Source organism: Gorilla gorilla, chromosome 1 (genome assembly GCF_029281585.2).
Source record: "Gorilla gorilla gorilla isolate KB3781 chromosome 1, NHGRI_mGorGor1-v2.1_pri, whole genome shotgun sequence".
NCBI lineage: Eukaryota > Metazoa > Chordata > Mammalia > Primates > Hominidae > Gorilla > Gorilla gorilla.
The window spans coordinates 116,934,998-116,957,110 of NC_073224.2; the positions used below are offsets into that span (position 1 = coordinate 116,934,998).

General features: G+C 39.6%; 2 protein-coding genes across 51 annotated transcripts in view; one reads left to right on the forward strand and one right to left on the reverse strand.

The window, feature by feature from the left end:
- Positions 1–22,113, reverse strand: part of LOC101130554 (myomegalin) — a 225,188-nt gene that overhangs the window by 65,259 nt on the left and 137,816 nt on the right. For 18 of the 50 annotated variants that reach the window (XM_063695463.1, XM_063695599.1, XM_055356611.2 and 15 more), the window contains 9 exons: positions 8,464–8,595; positions 7,294–7,413; positions 6,962–7,054; positions 6,610–6,822; positions 3,607–3,765; positions 2,592–2,705; positions 2,272–2,409; positions 1,348–1,527; positions 222–416 (listed from right to left, as the gene is read on the reverse strand). In XM_063695463.1, coding sequence (XP_063551533.1) covers positions 222–416; positions 1,348–1,527; positions 2,272–2,409; positions 2,592–2,705; positions 3,607–3,765; positions 6,610–6,822; positions 6,962–7,054; positions 7,294–7,413; positions 8,464–8,595 — 1,344 coding nt within the window. Of the gene's footprint in view, positions 1–221; positions 417–1,347; positions 1,528–2,271; positions 2,410–2,591; positions 2,706–3,606; positions 3,766–6,609; positions 6,823–6,919; positions 7,055–7,293; positions 7,414–8,463; positions 8,596–15,333; positions 17,446–22,113 lie in introns of those variants that run through there. The other 32 variants (XR_010129782.1, XM_063695973.1, XM_055356555.2 and 29 more) reach the window with 4 other exon arrangements.
- Positions 16,856–19,604, forward strand: LOC129525702 (uncharacterized). The gene is made up of 2 exons (XM_063698037.1): positions 16,856–17,231; positions 18,912–19,604. Exons 1-2 carry the CDS (start codon positions 16,856–16,858, stop codon positions 18,917–18,919), a joined length of 384 nt encoding a protein of 127 aa, XP_063554107.1. The 3' UTR covers positions 18,920–19,604.

Below are 22,113 nucleotides of genomic sequence, written 5' to 3' on the forward strand. Positions count from 1 at the left end.
GAGTTTGAGACCAGCCTGTGCAACACAGCGAAACCCCCATCTCTAAATAAGTAAGTAAATAAATAAAACTGTGGTTTAGGTAATAAATAGAAGGAAAGAAACTAACAGAGTTGACTGTAAAATATATAAATATACACACATCTATAGTCTGCAAATGCTTCCTATTTGCAGACTATAAATGCACTACATGATACTTGTCTGATCTGTGCATTAATCCTTACTTGGCTTTCCTGCTCCCTGGTGCTCACAGACTGAAGCAGGCCTTGAATCTCCATTTCATGTTCCACCACTTGTTTGTTTCGATCACTTAGAAGGTCCTGCAGCATCCTTTCCTTTCGCTGTAGACGCTGGCACAGCTCCTCTGCTATCTCACTCTGCCCTGGTCCAAGTTTGCAGAGCAATGTTGCACTAAGATCCTAATGCAGAAAGGACACTGTAAGCTTCTGGAGGAAAGAAATGCCTCTGCTAAATATCAAAGGGCTTATAAGAATCTATCATAGAAGAAGGAGGTGTGAGATTCTTGAGAATAAGTATCACGTTTTACTCATTTTTGTTTTACCAGATCTAGCACAGGCCTGCTACACAGAAGTCTCTAAATACATGTCCCAGGAATGAATACAAACCATACAGAAAACTACCTCTGGTGGCCACTTACATACATATTGTTTTCTGAAATAAGTCTTTTTCCTATTTGTTCACGGCATGTAACAATTAATGTTAGATGAGGATAAATGGACACTCAGTTCATTTATTTGTTTTCTCCCCAGTGTAACTTAACAGGGGGAAGCATAAAACGATAAGCTGAAAGGAATACTAAACACTATATTTGCTATCATAGCGATGGTTTCTATTTCTGTACTAACCGACAGCACATGGTGGAGGAATGGAGCCATACTGCCTAGGTTGATACTGGATCTGCTACTTATTAGCTATGTTAGCTTGGACAAGTTACTTAGCTTCAGAAGTCTGTTTCCTCCTCTATAAAAAGGAATAATAGAAAGTGCCTCATGGACTTGTGAGGATTCAATGAGTTAATATCCATTAGGATCTTAAAACAGTACCTGACCCAGCATGAACACTATAACTAATAAAGGTTAGCCATCATGTTAAAGATGCAATTTTTGGGTCTCATTAATTCTCACATAAGTTCTTGGAGAAAGTTAATTGCCAACTTAAGTTTCTAGACGTGGGGAAAAAAAAAAATCCCAGTGAAAGTCAATGACTTGCCCAGGCACAGAATGAAATTAAAGACTTGGGTCACAGGCCTCCCGATCTGAAGAGTCCTAATCCAAGGCTGAGATTACATAATCACTGAACCAACTGCCTTTAAGTTAACTGAAGTCTTGCCTCCACTTCTTTGTTCCTATCATGAAGAGACGTCTGTAACTGCTGAATGATACTCTCTTGTTCCTTCTGCCAACAGCTAAATTTGGTTTCCATTTCTTCTTTCAGCCACTGGAGGTTTTGACAGGTAGTAGATAACTGTTCCACTTCCAGGCCTTTGGCCCTCAGGAGACTCTCCATACTCTACAGCCATAAAGAGAGCAATAATCAGTCAAAATGATTACCCCATACTCCTCAGGATAAACAAGAAATTAGATCCACTTTTAAATAATCTCCCATCAATTTTTTTTTATTTGCAAGAGGAGAACATTGATCTAACAATGCCATACTAATCTATTTTTTTTGGTTTTTAGAAACTTTTATCTAGTTTGTGGAGAGATTAAATATAGAATATATGATAAAAGGAAGTATTTTGGAGGAAGTGCACTATGCTATAAAGGATTTCTCGAAAAAGTGGCAGATAGATACATAAGCTCTAAAATAAATATGCAAAAAAGTCCACAGTAAATATAAACAAGTGTTCTAATTACGGCAATTCATGGACGTGTAGATAATATTAATGTAGAAGACACAATTTAATAGTTGCACCCTGGTAATGCTTCAGTAAAAGTAAGAGAGAGAGAGAAGAGTGTGTGTGTGTACACTTACGTATGAACAAGAATTGGAAATAAATCAGAACTATGTAAACAGAAATCAATATTTACTGGCTCTCCTCACAAAGTTCATATTACAAAAGAAAAGTAGAAGCGCTAAAATCTCTCACTTCCTAACTGACAATGATGGAACTAGTAACTGCTCTTTTTGGTTTTCTTCCCCCTTATAAAGCAAAATCCCTGGTTTTCAGAAAATGATGGAAGGGGATCATGCTTCAGGCTCAGGATACAAGTGGGAGAGGAACACCAAGTCAGAGATAGGTTTTGCTCTTACTTGCATAGTAGCTTCATTGGAGGAGAGGACACCGCGCAGTCTCTCTAAGTCATGATCTCGCTCTCTCACAGCAAGACGAAGCTGGCGCAGTTCTTTTTCTTTCTCTTCTAGAGCAGAGAATTTTTCATCTATAGCCCGCTGCAAGAAAAGGAAGACTCCTAAAGCTCTGTAAGATTTACTATCCTGATCACTCTTATTCAACAAGATGGCAGAATAGAAAACCAAATCCCAAAGCAGCAAATTTAAGCAAACACAAATTTCTATAATACCTATGTAGATAGAATAATCCATAGCATAGTGGGCGAAATGATGATACATACCTCCAGAGCAACAGCTTTATCATGTATTCGCTGGCGAAGTTTCTCAAGCAACATTTCATTTGCTTCAAGGGTTTTGTCTGAGTTATCTCGATACTGTAGGAGCTCCCGAAATTCCTGAGACCAAAAATAGTTTCTTTTATTCTTTTATCCAATATTAACTAAATTACCAAGTAATTTGCTAGTTATTCAGGATAAAAAAAAAAAACAAGAGTGATCACTCTCCTCAAAAGTAACAAGTTTAGCAGAGATAACAGACATATAAACTGTAAACTATTCTGCAACATACAACAGACACAACACATAGAATTAACTGTTCTGCAACATACGCTAGCCACCAGGGGAACACAGGATGCACTGCCTAACTCTGCCTGAAGGTGTCAGTAAAGACCTCACAGAGGAGGTAATATTTGCAGTGAGTCTTAATTAAAGGACTAGGATTTCCTAAGTGAAGAAGGGAGAGGAGGATACGTTAGAGAAAAAAAAATATGCACACTATGCATACAATGAAAAAATTGTACATTCAGTGAAATGTAGTGGATTCAATGTGACTGAAGCTTAGAGTAGGTGGCAGAACAGATCAGTCTCTTCTTAATGCTCCATCTTCCTCTCAAACTTTTATTCTATCATCAAAATTACTCTGTGGAAGTTTCTGTACAGTTTGTCTTCATCTATTAAACTGAGATCAGTAGCCAAATATTTTGTCTTCCCAACACCCAGAAAAGTGTTTGATTCACAGAGGTGCTTAATAACTATTTTCTGAATATTAAGTCTTTATAAAAGACTTCATAAAAGACTGCTTAAGTCAGGGCTATATGTACTGTTTCTTATACTTGTTAGTAAGCATCTTAATTCACAAATTATATTTTCTATTTATTTTAAATCCTCCTGATTCCCACCTCTCTCAATGTTTTCCATATAGTAGGGACTCAGCACAGGTGGATTAATATCTTAAAATTATATAAACAAATTTCAGAGTTCTATGAGCCCAGTTTTCATTGAAATCATGTAAACTCACCTGAAGCAACTGCTCCTTGTGACTCAGACTATGGTTTAGGTGCTGGATGTTTTGTTCCTGGGTTCGAATCTCATTGTATTTTTCAGCCTCCCAGGCACGAAGCTGTTGGCTCTTATTCTGCAATTCTTCTTGTAGCTGCTGCAAGGCTTTTCGCAATTCCTGAATTAAACATATTACCTTTTTAAAGAGATCTAAAATTGTCACATGGTTATTAGATACAGAGGCCTTAAAATTTTCAAGGTATATAAACTGAAAGAGGAGTAGAGGGTGCCATTATTAAAATTGCTATAGAAGTATTATACATGAATTGAATAGGATATGGAAAATTGTAAAAGTTGTGAATGGGGTAGGAAGTAAGCTTGATATTATAGTTCAATACTTATTTTTTGGCTTAAAAAGAATACATCTATAGAACCATTAAGTGAGAATCTGTCCTACGGTAAACCTGGATTATTTACAATAAGCTCAAGGATAAACTATTCCTATCATCCTTTTTTCTAAAGATCTCATAGAGACCATCACTCTTCTTTCTTAGTTTGCCATATTTATTTTTCTAATAATAAAGTCAGTAATTTTTAAATTATCTGTTACTTTAGAAAGCTACCAAAATACATATTCTCAACTAAACAAATCTTGGGGAAATTTTTCCTTTAGCTAAATAACAAAAAGTTAAGAATTATTTCTACCTCCATCCCTCCACCACTCCCCGACCCTGCCCAGACATCTGAAATTTTAATATTTCTTTTTTTTTTGAGATGGAGTCTCACTCTGTTGCCCATGCTGAAGTGCAGTGGTACAATCTCGGCTCACTGCAACCTCCGCCTTCCGGGTTCAAGCATTTCTGTGCCTCAGCCTCCCAAGTAGCTGGGATTAAAGGCTCCTGCCACCACGCTGGGCTAATTTTTATATTTTTAGTAGAGACGGGGTTTCACCATCTTGGCCAGGCTGGTCTTGAACTACTGACCTCATGATCCACCCACCTCGGCCTCCCAAAGTGCTGGGATTACAGGCGTGAGCCACTGTGCCCAGCCAAAATTTTAATATTTCAAAAGGAAATTCAGGGCTAATATTTGATCTCCAAACCACTAAACCAGGGAGATCCTTCAAAAATTACACTTTTAAACCTGAGTGTTAAAGAGCTTAAGAAGAGACCACACACAAAAAAATCTTTTAAATCTTAAACAAACACATACACTCTGACCTAACAAGATAAAGGAACCATTTAAGAATTGTGTATTTTGGCCCAGCGTGGTGGCTCACGCCTGTAATCTCACTACTTTGGAAGGCCAAGGTGGGCAGATCACCAGAGGTCGGGAGTTTGAGACCAGCCTGACCAACATGGAGAAACCCTGTCTCTACTAAAAATACAAAATTAGCCAGGCGTGGTGGCGTATGCCTGTAATCCCAGCTACCGGGAGGCTGAAGCAGGAGAATCGCTTGAACCCGGGAGGTGGAGGTTGCAGTGAGCCGAGATTGTGTTGTTGCACTCCAGCCTGGGCAACAAGAGCAAAACTCTGTCTCAAAAAAAAAAAAAAATGAAAGAAAGAAAGAAAAGAAAAGAAAGAGAGAGAGAGAAAGAAGGAAAGAAAGAGGCCGGGCGCAGTGGCTCACGCCTGTAATCTCAGCACTTTGGGAGGCTGAGGCGGGCGGATCACGAGGTCAGGACATCGAGACCATCCTGGCTAACACGATGAAACCCCGTCTCTACTAAAAATGCAAGAAAAATTAGCCGGGCATGGTGGCGGCCAGTGCCTGTAGTCCCAGCTACTCAGGAGGCTGAGGCAGGAGAATGGCGTGAACCCGAGAGGCGGAGCTTGCAGTGAGCCGAGATCGTGCCACTGCACTCCAGCCTGGGCGACAGAGCGAGACTCTGTCTCAAAAAAAAAAAAAAAAAAAGAAGGAAAGAAAGAGAGAGGAAAGAAAGAAAGAAAAGAAAAGAAAAGAATCGTATATTTATTATTCAAAAATAAAAAATAAAAAACAGGGCTGATTACTATGCATGTCATTCCTCTGACCTTAGTGGTTCTTCCCCACTTTTCTGCCTGGTTTTACCCATCCTTCAAGAATAACCTCAGATGTCTCCTCCTTCATGAAGTTTTCCTTGATTCCTTTTCCTTGACTCCTTTCCTAGATATTCCTGTAGGACCCCATATATACATCCCCTTCAGAATTTACCACACTGAAACTCAGCTTATGTGGCTGTCTCTCTTACTGAACTATAAGTAACTTAAAAGAAAGGAGCCTGTGCTATTCATCCTTGTATTTCCAGGGCACAACTCAATACGGCAGTCGCCCCTTACCCACAGGGGATATATTGTAAGACGCCCAGTGGATGCCTGAAACCAGATAGCACTGAAGCCTGTGTATACTGTTTTTTCCTGTGCATAGATAACTATGATAAAGGTTTACATACAAATTACACATACTGACAGATTAACAATAACAATAAAATAGAAGAATTATAACAACATGCTGTAACAAAAGTTACGTGAGGGAGGCCGAGGTGGGCAGATCACGAGGTCAGGAGATTGAGACCATCCTAACACGATGAAAACCTGTCTCTACCAAAAGTACAAAAACAAAATTAGCCAGGCATGGTGGCGGGTGCCTGTAGTCCCAGCTACTCTGGAGGCTGAAGTGGGAGAATGGCATGAATACAGGAGGCGGAGCTTGCAGTGAGTGGAGATCGCGCCACTGCACTCCAACCTTGGCGACACAGCAAGACTCTGTCTCAAAAAAGAAAAGTTACGTGAATGTGGTCTCTCTTAAAATATCTTAATGTTTTTTGTCTGTGGTTGACCCCAGATAACTGAAACCATGGAAAGTGAAACTGTGGATAAAGAGGGACTACTGTAACTAGCATATGGTACAAGGGCAGCAAGTGTTGAACTGAAATACTTAGATTATGCAACTGACTCAAGGGTTCAACACAAACTGTCCTGCTAAAAAGTTATGATCGGGGCAAAGTCAGCATTTAGGGCAATAAAATAGTTAATGATTTACCTGGTTATGTTTCCAAGAAGCCTCTTTCTGCTGTTCACTCTCATGTGCTGCAGCCTCTACAAACTGCACACATTGTTTGGCATCAGCCAGTTGGCGCTCTTTCTGTCGTACCACCCTCTGGAGCTTCTGTATTTCAAGTTGGCTGCAGAATAAAGCACTCTGAAGATCAAGCAGAGCTACCTGTTGCTGAGCTGGAGAAGTACCCTCTGAGCTCTGAAAAGAGAGTAGAAATCACAATCACAAGGAGGGCAAGCACTGAGCTCCCACAAAGACTGAAAATAAAATCAAGACTGCAACCAAAATGGCACACCCCCAACTGAAGTCTCTCCTGTCCTATGTGACCCTCACATACGTGAAGTTGTCCAAGCTGGCTTTGGTGCAGCATTTCTCGAAGCTTTGCCATTGTGTCATTTTGACCTTCAATTACCTGGTACAACTCCTCAGTCTGAAAATGAGAGAGGGAATATCAAATATGTTAGTAAACTAATTATAAATTCCATTATATCACCTGTACACATTTTAGTAACAGGACTATTCCAAAATATCAATTGAGATTAAGCTACAACTTCTCCAGGCTAAGATATGTTAGTCTGACAATATCCATTTTGACAAAATATAAAATACTTGTCTACTTTGAAGGGACCAATTGTTTCCACACAGGTCCTTGATTGGTAAATATTTTACCTCACGTTCCCTGCTTTTCAGAGTTTCCTTGAGGTTCTGAATTGTACCATCTTGCTTTTGAGACGACTCCTGAGCACACTTTAGTTCATAGCTCATTTCATTAAGTTTCTCTTGAAGAATCTGAATTCAGCAAAGAAAAACAGTTTTTTAGGTCAATGATGTCTTTTAGCCTCAAATGAATAAAGCCTTTCCTCAAATCTAGGATTTAAAGAATTTCTTAGGGGATATTACCTTGTTATTTTTCCTACATAGAGTAACCATTAAAGTGGTAAGTCAATCAGCAACAAAAAGTAGCAGGAGAAATGAAATACTTCCTTCAATACTAAATTGTCTCAATTTTCATGCACTGTGATCTCTCTATGTTGGCAGCCATACTAGGAACTTGTCCACATGGACCAAGTAGGCAAGTGGTTTCTAATATGGATCCCTTATACAAGGACCAAAGAGCTTCTGCTATCTAGCATAGGAGAGGGCACTATAAGGGCACCAGGCCACAAGTTCAGCATCCCAAATTGTAGCAATTTTCTTCTAAGCCAGACATTAAAATTCATGGGCTAGAAAGTAGTAACAAGTTAAGCTAAAATAAAAAACACAGACCGCCTATCTCAGTGCCTTTTACAGTGGAAGATTGCATGCAAGTGTTTTTTTGAGACAGAGTCTCTCTCTGTTGCCCAGGCCTGAGTGCAGTGGCATGGTCCTGGCTCACTGCAACATCCACCTCCTAGGTTCAAGCGATTGTCTTGCCTCAGCCTCCCGAGTAGGTGGGATTACAGGTGTCTGCCACAACGCCTGGCTAATTTTTTTTTATTTTTTAGTAGAGACAGGGTTTCACCATGTTGGCCAGGCTGGTCTTGAACTCCTGACCTCGTGATCCGCCTGCCTTGGCCTCCCAAAGCACTGGCATTACAGGCATGAGCCACTGCACCGGCCTGCATGCAAGTTTTAATTACACACCTGAAAAGCACCAGAAATTATGATCTGTACAGAACAAGCTAAAATCTTCATAAGAATAAAGGGAAGAACTACACTTTTACATGAAATATTCCCTAGAGCACAAGGAGTACACAGTATTCATCTCCCAAGTCCTACAAAGGTTGACAGACTCAGGCTAGAGCCAGTCACATCCTCAGGAAAACCTTGTCATCTCCTAGGGCATAGTACTAATCATACCTTGTTGGTGGCCTCTGTTTGCTGGATTTTTTCCTGGAGTTCTGCCAAGTGGGAATCAGATACAGACTGCTGAGTTATAGTGGTCTCATGTGAATTCAGCTTTTGTTGTTTCAGCAACTCTTCAGTCATAGGCTAGGAAGAAACAGCAAAACGAGTAAGGTGAGTTAAACATGGCCAACAAAATTTTTTTTTGTCTTCAAAAATGTCTGTTGCATCTTTTGCCAGAGATTTAGAGAATCAGATTTGTTGCATAAATTATCAGTATGAATTCCTAAAGACAGGTCTGTTCCTTATTAAGAACACTGATTCACCTCCATTTGTACTATGCTCCCCAGCTTCCCTCTCCACTTTTCTCTACCAATTCACACAAACACTACATGTTTATTAAGCGAAAGCAAGTAATTCAGAGTTCAATGAGAAGGGGAGGATTTAATAAAGGAAATGCTTACAATGACCAAATATTTGCTTTATTCTATTTTTAATCAAGGAGTTGAAAAGGCATACTCATCAAACTTACACTTCCTGAGAGAAGTTACATTCTGGCTACCTTTCTTACAACATGCTTGTTTCACATTATTGGAAAAAATTGGCAGATTTTGATATGGACTATATATTAGGTAACAGTATTTTATCAATGTCTAATTTTCTAAATTTGATAATTGTACTGTAATTATATAAGAGATGTCCTTGTCCTTAAGAAATAATGCTTAAGTATTTAGGGTAAAGGAGTATACTATCTACAACTAATTCTCAAATGGTTCAAGAATTTTTAAAAAATACTGTGCAAATACAGACAGTGGGAGAGTTTATAAAGCAAATGTGACAAAATATTTGCAACTGGTAAATCTGGGTAAAGGGTATATGGGAGTTCTTGGTATTTCTCTTATAACATCTCTGTACATTTGAAATTATTTCAAAATAAAAAGAGAAAGATTAAAATAAATTTAAAATAGATGTGCCTAAAGGCAGATTTATAGCATAAGCACAGATAAATAATCCATAGTGAAATGGGAAAGAGATATATTTTATAGGAATATCAATTCACTTAAAAGATTCAGGAGAAAAAAGTATGATTTTATATATGGGACAATTTATATATAGAACAATGATTTATATATGGGACAATAAGATAAACTTATTGAACTATTCTTAGTAATCATTACAAGCTAAGGATATTAAAATAAAACTACAAATTTACTGCGGCAATTAAATTTGATCTTCCCGCCTCCATACCTGCTTCCATTCCAATTAGGAATATAAACTCATTAAGAGAGAAAAGGCAACTGCTATTCATTTTTTGTTTCCCTCACACTTTCAAACTTGATTACCACCTTCAAGGCAGTGGAGTTACAGCTTACCTTAAATCCCTTCCTGCCAGCAACTGACTGGAAGCATAAAAATTGCAGAAGAAAAATCTTTTCTATTCCTCCAGTGCTATTTATCAACTTTTCTAACACCTACTAAATGCTATAATAAGCAAAGCACCATGTGAGGCACTGTGAGGAATACAATGCTGACATAACATATATCTGTTGCACACTAACTATGTGCTAGGCACTGTCTTGAAGATAGAGTATCATGCAAGACAAAGTCCCTGTGCTCTTGAAACTTATATTTTGCAGGGGTTGGAGTGGGGAGTACATGATAAACAAACAAGGAAATGCAAAAAATATTATGGACAAGCCCTGTGCAGCAAAACAGGAAAGCATAATACAGAGTGGGTGGTTAAATTACTCTAAATTGTTTGATCAGAGAAAGGTCTTTATGAGGCAGCATTTAAATAGATATCTGAAGGAAAAAGAATCAGTCCTGCAAAGATCAGCAGAACAATCCAGGCAGAAAGAACAGCTAATGGAATATGAGCCTGGAAAAGAGAAAGGCCTCTGTGGCTAGAATAGCACTCTCCAATAGAAATATAATGTGAGCCATGTGTGTAATTTTTAATTTTCTAGTAGCTTCAATGAACAAAGTACAAAATAAATAGGTAAACTTAATTTTAACAAAATATTTTATTTAACCCAATATATCCAAAATGTTATCATAAACATGTAAATAATATAAAAATTATTAATGAGATAACATTATTATCTGAGATAATATTACATGATTTTTCATAAGTCTGAAATTCAAGGTATATTTTATACTCACAGCACATCTCAATTTGGACTAGCCACATTTCAAGGGTTCAACAGCTCCTAAGACTAGTGGCTAGCTTACTGGATAGCACAGGGCTAGAGCATAGTGGGCAAAGGGGACAGGGAAACTCAATGAGGTGGAGAGGCAGGCAGGCACCAGGTCACATCCAGCTTCAGACAACAAAGTTAATGAACTGGATTTCATTTTAATTGAAATGAGAATAGACTGCAGTTTTTTAACAGGTAATCATACAGAAGTTTTGAAAAGATCATGCTGTGGTGAATGAATTATTGGGGAGCACCAAGAGAAGCAGAGAGACCAGGTAGGAGGCTGCCGCGGTAGTGCAGGTGAAAGACAATAGTAGCTTGGATCCTGGTGGTTAGTAAAGGGAGGGGGAAATAAATGGATACATATGGATATGTTTTGAAAGTATAGCTAACAGGACTTGCTGGTGGACTGGATAGAGGGAGAGGGAAAAAAGCAGCAAGGATAATGACTTCTGGAAAAATTATTTGAGATATTTGTTGTTGCGGGTATAACAGGAAGCCTTCACCTGAGGCAATATGAACTATGTCACACCATGGGCAAAGTAACCACATTAATAGATATTTACAATGATTCTAACTAATAAATAAATTCATCATTTACTTAATGATAAAACCATCTCTATAAAATTTGGCTTCTTACTTCTTCAGCGTAAAACAACAGTAACACCTACAGTAAGATACTTTGAAATTCAAACTACAACAGGCAGAATTAAAGAAAATAGCTTCAAGTTTAAAATGGCAAGGAAGGTGGTCATATTTATTTACTTTAAACCAAACAATCTTACAGTGGTGAAGGAAACTTTATAAACTAACCATCTGATCCAATCCTATTTTACATACAAGGAAATGGAAACTTAGAGAAGTAATTAGTCCAAGGTTTCATGGGAAATCAGGAAAAAGATCCAATTAAACTGAACTGGATTTCCACTCCAGGTTGGGAATGTATCTCTCATTTCTATAAACCCATTGCCTACCATAATGCCGGGAATACTACAGAGATCAAAAGTTTTTGTTTAATGAACAAATAAGAACAATAAAAACAAACAAAAACGGGCCTTTAGTGGCTCTCTTAGAAATAAGACTGTATATAACATATATTCGAACAGCAACTTTAAAGCCAAAGAATGCCACAGGAAAATACATAATGTATTTGAATCTCATATGAATCAATCTTGACATGAATAATAATAAGAAACCTCTTTTTCTATAAATAATGTACTGACCTAAAAGTTGGAAGATATTTGTTTCTTCTTTATTTGTAATAATTTACTATTTTGCATCTCAGAAAAATGTCCTTGCAGGTAACAGTCTGCCGAAAGAGCACTTAGCAAGTCCCACTAAGCCAACAACATAATGAATTCTTGTGAAGTATCAAGTACATAAAACAGTCACTCCTACAATGATAGTGTAGCCCATGAAATAAGTAATACCTGATTTGGTAGAATCAGTGTTACTCTCTAGACACTCAGGTACTAAAATCATGTGGAAATGATAATATAATTTTAAATTAAGTCACTTTTGACTCAGAATTAGGACAAAGGCTTTCCAGTATCAGAAAAGAGAACCGCTTCCAGGCCTAGTGTTGCACAATATGAGACTTTTTTTTAGGCTAAGGCCAGTTTTTAGACTTTTTGTGTTAACAGCAGTTTTCTTGGCACTTTCTAGTCCTCACAGTAGTGAGTTATAGATCTCAAACTGCTATAATTGTCAACCCTATTGTTAATAATAGGAGACAGACAAGAACCATTGACTACCATAAAATTAAAGGCCTAATCTTTTACCAGCATCTAATGCCAACATCTTCCAAAGGGCCTGATCCACTTCACATAACTAAAATATGAGTGGGATAAATTTACCATAGTCACAAAGGAGCAGACCTTGGCATTGCAAGGTTTAAGGCAAAGATCTTCTGTTCTTTGAATTTAGCTAGAAAGGGAAATTGCACATGGGCCAGAGCTCATTGCTGTTTACTAAGGGACCACACCCCTCCCATCATAGCTTTTCCAGTTCAGGGCCAGACAATGAAGAAAGGAATTACCAGCTAGAAGAAGGCTTCAAACCTTTCTTTAGATATCTGAACAGCCTTAGGTCCTCATACATAAATTCTGTAGAGGGGAAATAAATTACTTTGTATAATATCAGAATATCAGTAAGCAGAACTACACTGTTGGTATTTTTCTTTAATAAATAAGAAAGGAACAAAGAAAAAGACGGAAAGAAGGAAAAAAAAAGGAAAAGCAATCAGGAGGAATCCTGATGTCAATATTTAATAGTGCATAAAATATAGTAAGTGGAGGATTAAACAAAGGAATCAAAATAACCTTACAGAACAATCTTGCTCTTTAAGATAAAAGGTTTTCTCCATATTTGTGGCAGAACTGAACTAAAGGAAACATTTTTTTCTTTCATGGTTTCGTGTTTCTACAAACTAAAAAAGAGAACTACCAAAAAAAATTACATTATTTCTATTCTTTCCATATTTGTTCAGAGAAATAGACAAAAACCAGTCTGCCATTGTCCCATCTAGCACTGGTTTTGTCATAAGGCTCTTAAGGAGCTTAAAAGTAACCAGATTTAAACAATAGATACACTGCCCATTTTATTTACAAACATGTTGGGCCCAATTCATCTATTTTCCCTGACATCCTAAATTATTAGAGAAAATGGCATAATAATTAAATGCCACATTTCTTGAAGCTGAATGACATTTTCTCCCACCTCCTAATTTTTGTTTTTCTAGAAACAGTAAACAATGTAAGTCAGGTCACAGCAGAAAGGTCATACACTACCATCTTAAAGCTCTAATGTCCAAATTTAGTGAAGTAAAGGGACTTGACCTAAAGATACAGTTATCATAGTTTATATGTGTTCATTCAGATGACAATTTTTTTCACATAATCTCTAAAGAATCCTCCGAGCATCCTTAGGTTAGAGAAAGAGGGCTCCTGGTTTAAAATAAGTACTTACTTAAATTAATATACTTCAGACAATGGGGTTTAATGTATAGAATTAAAGTGTCTTGCCTGAGGATGGTCAGAAATCTTTGTCTCTGCATGGGCTATGTTAGTTAAACAAGGAACTTTCCATATCTCCAAACTGAGAGACTGCCTGAAGATGATCTTTAAAATCCTTCTCCACTCCAAAATCCAGTCACCAAAATACAGTATTTTATTTAAATACGGAGAAAAAAAGATCTTGTTTTGGCTGTTATTTTCTCAGTCTTTATGTAACGTTCTACAATATTGGTCATATTTGGTGGCGGGCTGGGGGGACGAGTTTATTTCCCATCCATCCTGGCCCAACTAATTTTAGACCCTAATATGAAAACACCATGTTTAATTTGTAACACCTATGTCTAGTCACAGAAATACTGTAAAGCCCAAATTTAGCTGCGAGGCTCCACTGAAAGAAAAAGCAAAAGAAAAGAAGTACACAGTGTTAAGCATACAGTGCTTAACATTTTATACAAAATGAAAATGCACTGACTTTTTACCTTTCATGACACTTTCATCTATGCTGTTTCTCATCTATGCTGCTTCTCATAATTTTGTGTAAATTTAAAAACTTTTCTCCTGTTTTCTGCTTAGGTTCTTATTGTGATAGACAGTATACATACCATAGAACTACTTTCCAAAAATTTCAAGTGGCCATGAACAATGTCACTTATCAAGCTCTAAATTTCTAGAATGACGTTGACCAGTAGCAGGCTTTCTAAAAAATGCCTTCTAGATCACATCTACCTTTGTGACAGTATTGTTAAATAAGCTGTATCAAGTGGAACATGCCAGAATGTTTCACAAACTTTATTGAAGCTAGCATTTACTGTTGCTATAGAAACAAACTACCATAGTTGAATTTAAAAGGTTGGTACAGAATCAATTGGGCAGACACGAATAGCTCAAATTAAGCAATTAAGAATTCAAGACTATAATGAATGAAACTCTCCTCTGATCCAATAATGGGTTAATCCTTTCTTAATATCAAATATCTTCCAGTAGAACTCAGTAGAGTTCTGGCTGTGAACAGTTTATGCCTTAACCTTTTGAGTGACAATACTGTACTTGAATACTTGAATTCCTGTCTCTTTTATGAATGAGTCATCACTAATCCTCAAATGAACTATTAATTCTAATTAATATGGTCCAGATGTTATAATACTTTGCTGGTGGATTAATAGGCTTTCCCCAAACCTTTTACCTTATGCTCTAATCATTTACAGGCATTTTGCGGATGAAGGCTTTAATGCTCCAGGAAGAACTAACTAGAGAACTAACTGCCTTACAGAAAACCATTGGGAGGAAACGTCTATAAATCTGAAAACAAGAACAAATTTTAAAAGTTGGAAAAAAAAAGAGGTAAGAGGAAAAGTTCTAGTGCCAGAAATGAGATTAAATGTCTTCTTTTTATAGGAAAAAAGTGAAGTAGGAATCTTTACCTTTTTGTTTTAAAAGGTATACAATTTTGATAATGGGAAAGCCAACAGATTTTACAAAAAGGATTGTGAAAATCAAATTATCTGGGTGCAAATCACGTTTACTAAATGAGACATAGCAAAAGGTGCAGCAAAAATGGGGTCATGACTAATTTTCTCAAGTCCAGAATATTTCCTCCACCTAGACCGAAATCATGTGAAGCCAGAGGCCAGCTAGCTATAATCAGAAAGGCACTATGTAGCCGTTTTGTATACCTTGACCCGGAGCGGCAAATAATCTTCACAGAGATCATCCCACAGCTCCTGCAGGTCTGAAAGCTCCAAGGGATAACTCACAGGTGTCTTGTAAAGGGGTTTCCAAGACCTGTTAAGGAAACCGGAACTAACTCCATCTGTCATGCTAGGGCCAGGCTTGGCTCCAGGTAGGCTGGATTTCACTGGAATCGGAAGCCTGCTCCCTCGGGGGCTCTGGATGGGCTTATAATCAAGACCTTTAATCATGCTAAGAGCTAACTCCAGCTTGTGATTACACCCATGCTGCGGAGCCTGATCATCTGAACAACAGTCACACTTTCCAAGTTCCTTTGCACTTCTCTCAGTCTCCTCATCTTTCTGTTGTGGAGGGCTAGCCTGGACGCTTGCATCCAAAGATTCCACAGAGGAACCAGGCGTCTCTTCCTCCATGCTTTCTCCATCTGGGGGTACCTTTGTGCTTGCTAAGTCGGGTGGCCCAACCTCAGACAACGCTGGTTCTTCAGTGCAAATGCTGGTCGACCACCTGCTAGAAGGGCCGCAGGAGATACTTCTGGCCACCTTTCGAGGTACCTTACAAATGGCTTCATAGTCAGAATCAGCAACCCGCAAAGCGGCACAACCACGGCATCTCCTGGGTCGGTTTCCAGGGCCTTCTGAACCATGGCAGCTGTGTGGCTCCTGGATCTGATCCTCATTCTCCACCCAGCACTCAAACCCTGAATAGGCGAAGTCCTCCTGGAGCAGTGCAGAGTATCTCGCATCGGGTAAGACGGACATGTCAACCGTCCCATTCCCCGCCTTGATCTCCGCGCCAGAGTCATCGTTATTCTTCCGATACATACTGGCAATGCAGAACTTGAGGCGATCCTTCTCCAGTAGCAGCTTTTGCAAGCGCTCAATAGAAAGCGCTTCAATCCGGGCAATAACCGTGTCGAATCGATAGATTCGATCAAGCATGAAAGCACACTTGCTGCAAGCGAACTCGGCTTTGCCATCGCGGGGGACATCCTTGCCCAAGACGTGCGAAAGCAGAACCTGGAGATTGAGCTTGGACGCCGTGTGGAAGATCCAGCGCCGCTGGTTTCCACACAGCTCTCGGGCACAGATCCTGCAAATCTCCTTCATCTTCCCTCCTAGCGGGTGGCAAGCTTCCCGAGGCGGCGGCGGCGGCGGCTACTGGGTGACCACTCAATGGCTCTTCGCCGCGCTCTGTCTCCCGCCTCGGTGGTCTCCGGTCAGCATGGCACAGCCCAGTGAGGTCCCCACTCTGCAGGGGCGCACCCCTGCCCCGCGCGCCGACTCCGGGTACCGGAGCCGTCAGCCCCGCCCCTCGGGCAGGGGGCGGGCGTGGAAACGCCTAAGGGGATGCTGAGTGACAGAGGCGCAGGCCGCGCTCCGACCCTGCCATGTCTCTCCCCAGCTGTCTCTCCCGCCAGCCGCCGCGTCCTCAACGTCCTCCCCTTTTAGCAGACTGGACTCCCGGAGCAGCAGCGGCCGGCCGCGCAGACGCAAAGCCTCGGGGATGGAGGATCAGATTTCAAGATGGCGCCAGCGGCTTCGCGTCTGCGGCCTCCACAAGGCTCCTCTGGGAGCTGTAGTCCGGTCAGCGGGCTTCCGGCTCTGCGCATGCGAGGTAGCCAGCGCGACCCTCGCCCCAAATCCGGTTGCACACCTGGCTCACGGCGAGTGCGGAGCAGAAAGCACTACTGGCGCGGGCCACAGCCAGCCGCTTTCATCTGCTAAGACCTCACCTGAAAGGCGCACCAGTGCCCTCAAGGATCCTCCCGCCTCTGCAGGATGTCGAGGCTCCTCCTCGCGGGGAGGAGAAAGCCGAATCCCCTCCCTGCATTCTCGGACAGTGCCACGTCCTCCGGCTGCCAGCGGGGCAGCGCCGCTAGGTATCGCTGCGCGCCGCCCCCGCTTCCCGCCAGCAGCCTCACCTTTCTCGGCCCCGCCCCGCCTGGGTTCTAAGGCCCTGAGGCTGCGAGGCAGGCGAGGGAAGGCTTGGTAACGGAGGGGCGGGTGGGGCGGGGCCGTGCAACCCTTACCTCGACTCTGAACAGGAATGTCCAGAAAAGAGTAGAGGAGTGTTTCTCCCTTGATGTGGGTGGGGGAGGGTTAGTACCCGTGGGTGACTTGCCCTTCTTTAGATAAAAAAGCACAGAGCAGTCACCTGAGAAAGAGTCCGGCACATACAATGTGAATCTGGTTAACCAAGATCTTGAAGATAGTAGAAGAGAAATGGGCTTTTTTAAGGATGCAGCCAGCCGCGAGTAGATTACCACCATTGAAGTCCCTTTCCCTCAGGTAGAGGGCAGTCATTATTTTAGGACAGGGGACGGTAGACAAACACTAGCGCAAAAGACAGAGCTTCTTTCCATAAGAGCTCGAGTGTCTGGGAATGCAGCTCGCGCCAGAAAGGACTGGGAACTTCACTGACTTCGGTGAAAACCATGTCTTACTCAGCATTGTACAGTGGTAGGTCCTCCACCCTTGGGTCCAAAACTTAGATTGCACACAAAGAGGAGGGAAGGTGGAGCCCTGACTAGGTAGAATGCTGGTACCTCCGGCCATTTTTAATAAGGAATTATCTTCCTGGCTTGAGAGGCATTCAGACACGTAACAAGAGGAACAACCTCAGCAATCACTTGCAGTCCCCTAGAGCAGGACATTTCCCAGTTCTAATCATGCTAAATTTTTACTAACTTGACCTTGTAAGCTAAGGCTGGCAACATCTAAGTTTTTCTGAACCTCATCCCCAGGACAGAGTCCATACTCCTAAGCCTGAAGACATCCAAATGCCATCTCTGAGAGTTCATAATAAGCCCCCAAACTTCTTATTGAAGACTAAATGAGATGATTTTGAGGAAATGCTTTAACCGTGTTTCGCTCATTAAATAATAGCTAATATTATTATTTTACTATGAATTGGAATATTTTCAGTAACTTTAAAACATTATGGGGCCCTGCCTACATAAGATTGTATTGTTCTCTTAATCACCAAAGCAAAATCTTGTAGCTCCATTGTAAGAGAAAAGGACAGTTCTTAGAGCTTTGGGCTTAGTAGGTGATATGATTTGAATATATGGCCCCACCAAATCTCATGTTGAATTGTAATCCCCAGTGTTGGAGGTGGGGCCTGGTGGGAGGTGTTTGGGGCGGTGGGGGGGGGGGGGGGCAGATCCCTCATGGGTTTGTGCTACCTTTGCAATAGAGAGTGAGTTTTTCTGAGATCTGGTCATTTAAAAGTGTGTGGTGCCTCCACCGCTCCATCTTGCTCCTGCTCTGGCCATGTGACTTGTTTGCTCCCCCTTCACCTTCCTGAAGCCTCCCCAGAAGCCAAGCAGATACCAGCACCATGCTTCCTATAAAGCCTGCAGAACTGTGAGCCAATTAAACCTCTTTTCTTTATACATTACCTGGTCTCAAGTATTTATAGCAATGCAAGAATGGCCTAATATCATAGGCTATAGAATTTTGCATATGTAATTTCATCTACTATGTATATTCTGACTCAAAAACCAAGAATAGAAAAGCGGTTCAAGTAAAACCACAGCTGCATTTTTGCCTGCCTCTAGGTATGTGAGCTTCAAAGTTGGAAGAAATTAAGCAACATGCTTTGGAATCTATGGTGATCTATAGAAAGGCAAAGTTTCTGGACTCACCCTGACTGATGGAAAGACAGACTGCCTGCCAGGACACTACTCTGCTGTACCCAGTCTTAAGTATAATAAAGATCTCATTTTTTACTGTCAATGCAAGCCACATTTTCCTATTAGGAAAATGTGAATGAAACAAAGTGCTCTTCAAGAGCAAACCCTGAATTATACTTCGGGTTATTCTCTGCTCCTCAAAAGGATTTTGCATCTAACTGATAGTCTCCAAATTGTAATGACAGTATATAGATAGCTTGGTGTAGACATACAGGTCAATACAAATGGAGAAAAGGCAATTTGCCATTGAAGAATATGTTTGCTTTAAGTAAAGATCAATATACTAAGAAAGCTATACATATCTAGACTTCCAAAAACAGATGGGAATAAACCACTCAGCAATCAGAATATTTGAAGATGGCACTCTGTTCACTTCCAGAGAAAATAGTTCAAAACTGTATCTCAAAGTGGATATAAGCTATTGTACTAGAATTAGTCCCTGTATGAGCATTTGGCATTATAAAATAAGATGTTCCCAATGAAAAGATCACTGGTATGTAAATAATAAAACTTGAAAATAAAAATTTAAAAATAAAACAAAAATTACGTGATAATAAATTTTGCACTCCTTGGTCCTTATCATTATTATCTTGTGGTCAAGAGTTTGCAGTTGAACTGGTTACCTATGGTGGGGCTATACAAGGACATTTCCTTTTTATTCTACATACTGTGTATCATTTGAATTTTGGACAATGAATGTTTATTCAGGTATTAATTTTAGATTTTATTTAATTTAGAAAACATTTTATAGTTAAAATAAGGGCTGCCAATTTAACACACTAATGTCAGGGTCTAAGTGGTAAAACTTGAACCTAAAATAAGAATTTTTATACTACCTATGATAAATATATAAGAAGATAACTTACATAAACAAAAGTTCAAAGGGGATCCACAAGTTATTAGTAATGGTTATGTCTAGAGAGTGGAATTATGGACATTTATTTTCTTTTTTCCTTATTTTCTATAATTTTTTACATTATGTATTACATACTTTAAATAACTTTAAGTACTTACTGCTTTTGTACTTAAATATATAAAAAGAAAAAATATAATTGTTACTAAGAAAAAGGTAGATGAAACACATTTTGGTGTATTCATACAATACAATACAGTACTAGCCAGCGATCAAAAAGAATGAACTCAGATACATGCAACACGGATACATCTTGAAAACATTTTAAGTGAAACAAGCCATATGCAAATGAGTACATCCTGTGTGATTCCATTTATTTGAAGTCTGACAACAGGTCTACAGCCGTACTACCCTGAATGCACCTGATCTTGTCTGAAGTCTAATAACAGACTATAGGAAAAACAGATCTATTGTGATATAAGTCAGGAAGTGGTTGAACGGTGAGAGACAGGGTGAGAAGTGATTGCAAAGGGGCACAGAGAAATTTTCTGAGGTGATGAAGCTGTTCTGTATCTTGTTTTGGATGAAGATAACATAGGTGTATAGAATTGTTGAAGCTCATTGAACTGGGCACTTAGATCTGTAGATTGTATACATATTAGTATATTTCAATTAAAAAGATTAAAAGGAGTAAATAAATTAAAACTATGTATTTCCCTCAAAATTTTAATTTGAGGGATTTCTTTGGTAGAAAGTCACCCGCACTTTAAGAACAGTTTTGAAAATTAGGGAAATGCTATAAAATATAGCCCAGAAGAAATTCTGTAAAAGACCCAATTGCAAATTAAAAACTTAAGCCTATCCATATGAGTTTTTTTTTTTTTTTTTGAGACGGAGACTCACTGTGTCACCCAGGCTGGAGTGCAGTGGCACAATCTCGGCTCACTGCAACCTCTGCCTCCCGGGTTCCACTGCGCCCCACCTTAGGATAATATTTTATATGCATGTGTACACCAAACACTTATGATTGGAGCAAGGCATGTTGTTAAGGTGAGACTTAGGGCTTTTGTAATAATGTAGTATAAAATTATTACTTCTAAAACTTAGTGAAGGCACATAACGAAAAGTTTGAGAATAAGCTTCATATTATGATTAAACAAATTATTAATTTTATATATCAACAGTTCACCCTGAACATTGATTAATAAATACATTTACAAGCACTTACTTGCTTTATGGCCTAGGTTAAGTCACTTATATCTGGCTTTTAATTTCCTAATCTACAACGAAATATGTTGAATTTAAACAGCAGTTTTCAAACTTAAGCATGCATCAGAATCACCTGGAGGGCTTGTTAACATAAATTGTTGGGACCTACCCCCTTGAGTTTCTGACACAATAAGGTCTGGGGTGGGGCCCAAGAATTTGCATTCCTGACAAGTTCCCAGATCATGTTGATGCTGCTATCTGGGAACCACACTTTGAAAACCACTGAATGAGAACTATCCTAAGCTGTATCAGACAACAGATCAGAACTTCTGCAGATAGACAGAAAAGCACACCAATGAAGAACTACTTACAAAATCTATGTTGAATTTAGAGAACTGTATCCGCATGTGGAACAAGATTTCTAAATATTACTGTGGTATGGGGTGTTTTGCACTATCTCTGTTTTGACCTCTAAATTTTGCAGTCACCATAGTCACTTTTGCACCCCCTGTGTGGCAACTGGGTTGTAGTGTTTCTAAGACCTACTTCTGGGCTGAGAGGGAGTTTCCAAAAGAATTGGAGAGGTGGAAAATCCCCATGTCCCAAACCAGTTGTATTAGGTTTCACTGCCCTAGTTATGACATTGGAAATAGCTATTCTAATTACTAAAAACTATGCACCAAAAGAAAAATGTGATTCTGGCAGAGAAACTAAGGCAGATGAGAAAATGCAAGAATGTCAAAGTAAAGCCAGTTAGGCTTTGTGGTAACACACAGGCAGTTGCGTGATTTCCCTGTGCTCTTTGGAAACCTTTAAGAAGTCAGAAACAGTCATGCTTTCCATTAATTAACAACACAGCATCTTGAAATGCTTGTTTTAAAGCCAGGAGATTTCCGGTTCATCTGCAGATTATAGTAGTATGCTTCTCAGCAAAATCCATCTAATAGTAAACATTAGAGTCTTTCAAGTTATTAAATACGCATAGGTTATTAAGTAAATTTTAAA

Coding starts and splice junctions, on each gene's coding strand:
- LOC129525702 (XM_063698037.1), top strand. CDS start 16,856: ATGGAGGATCAGATTTCAAGATGGCGCCAGCGGCTTCGCGTCTGCGGC.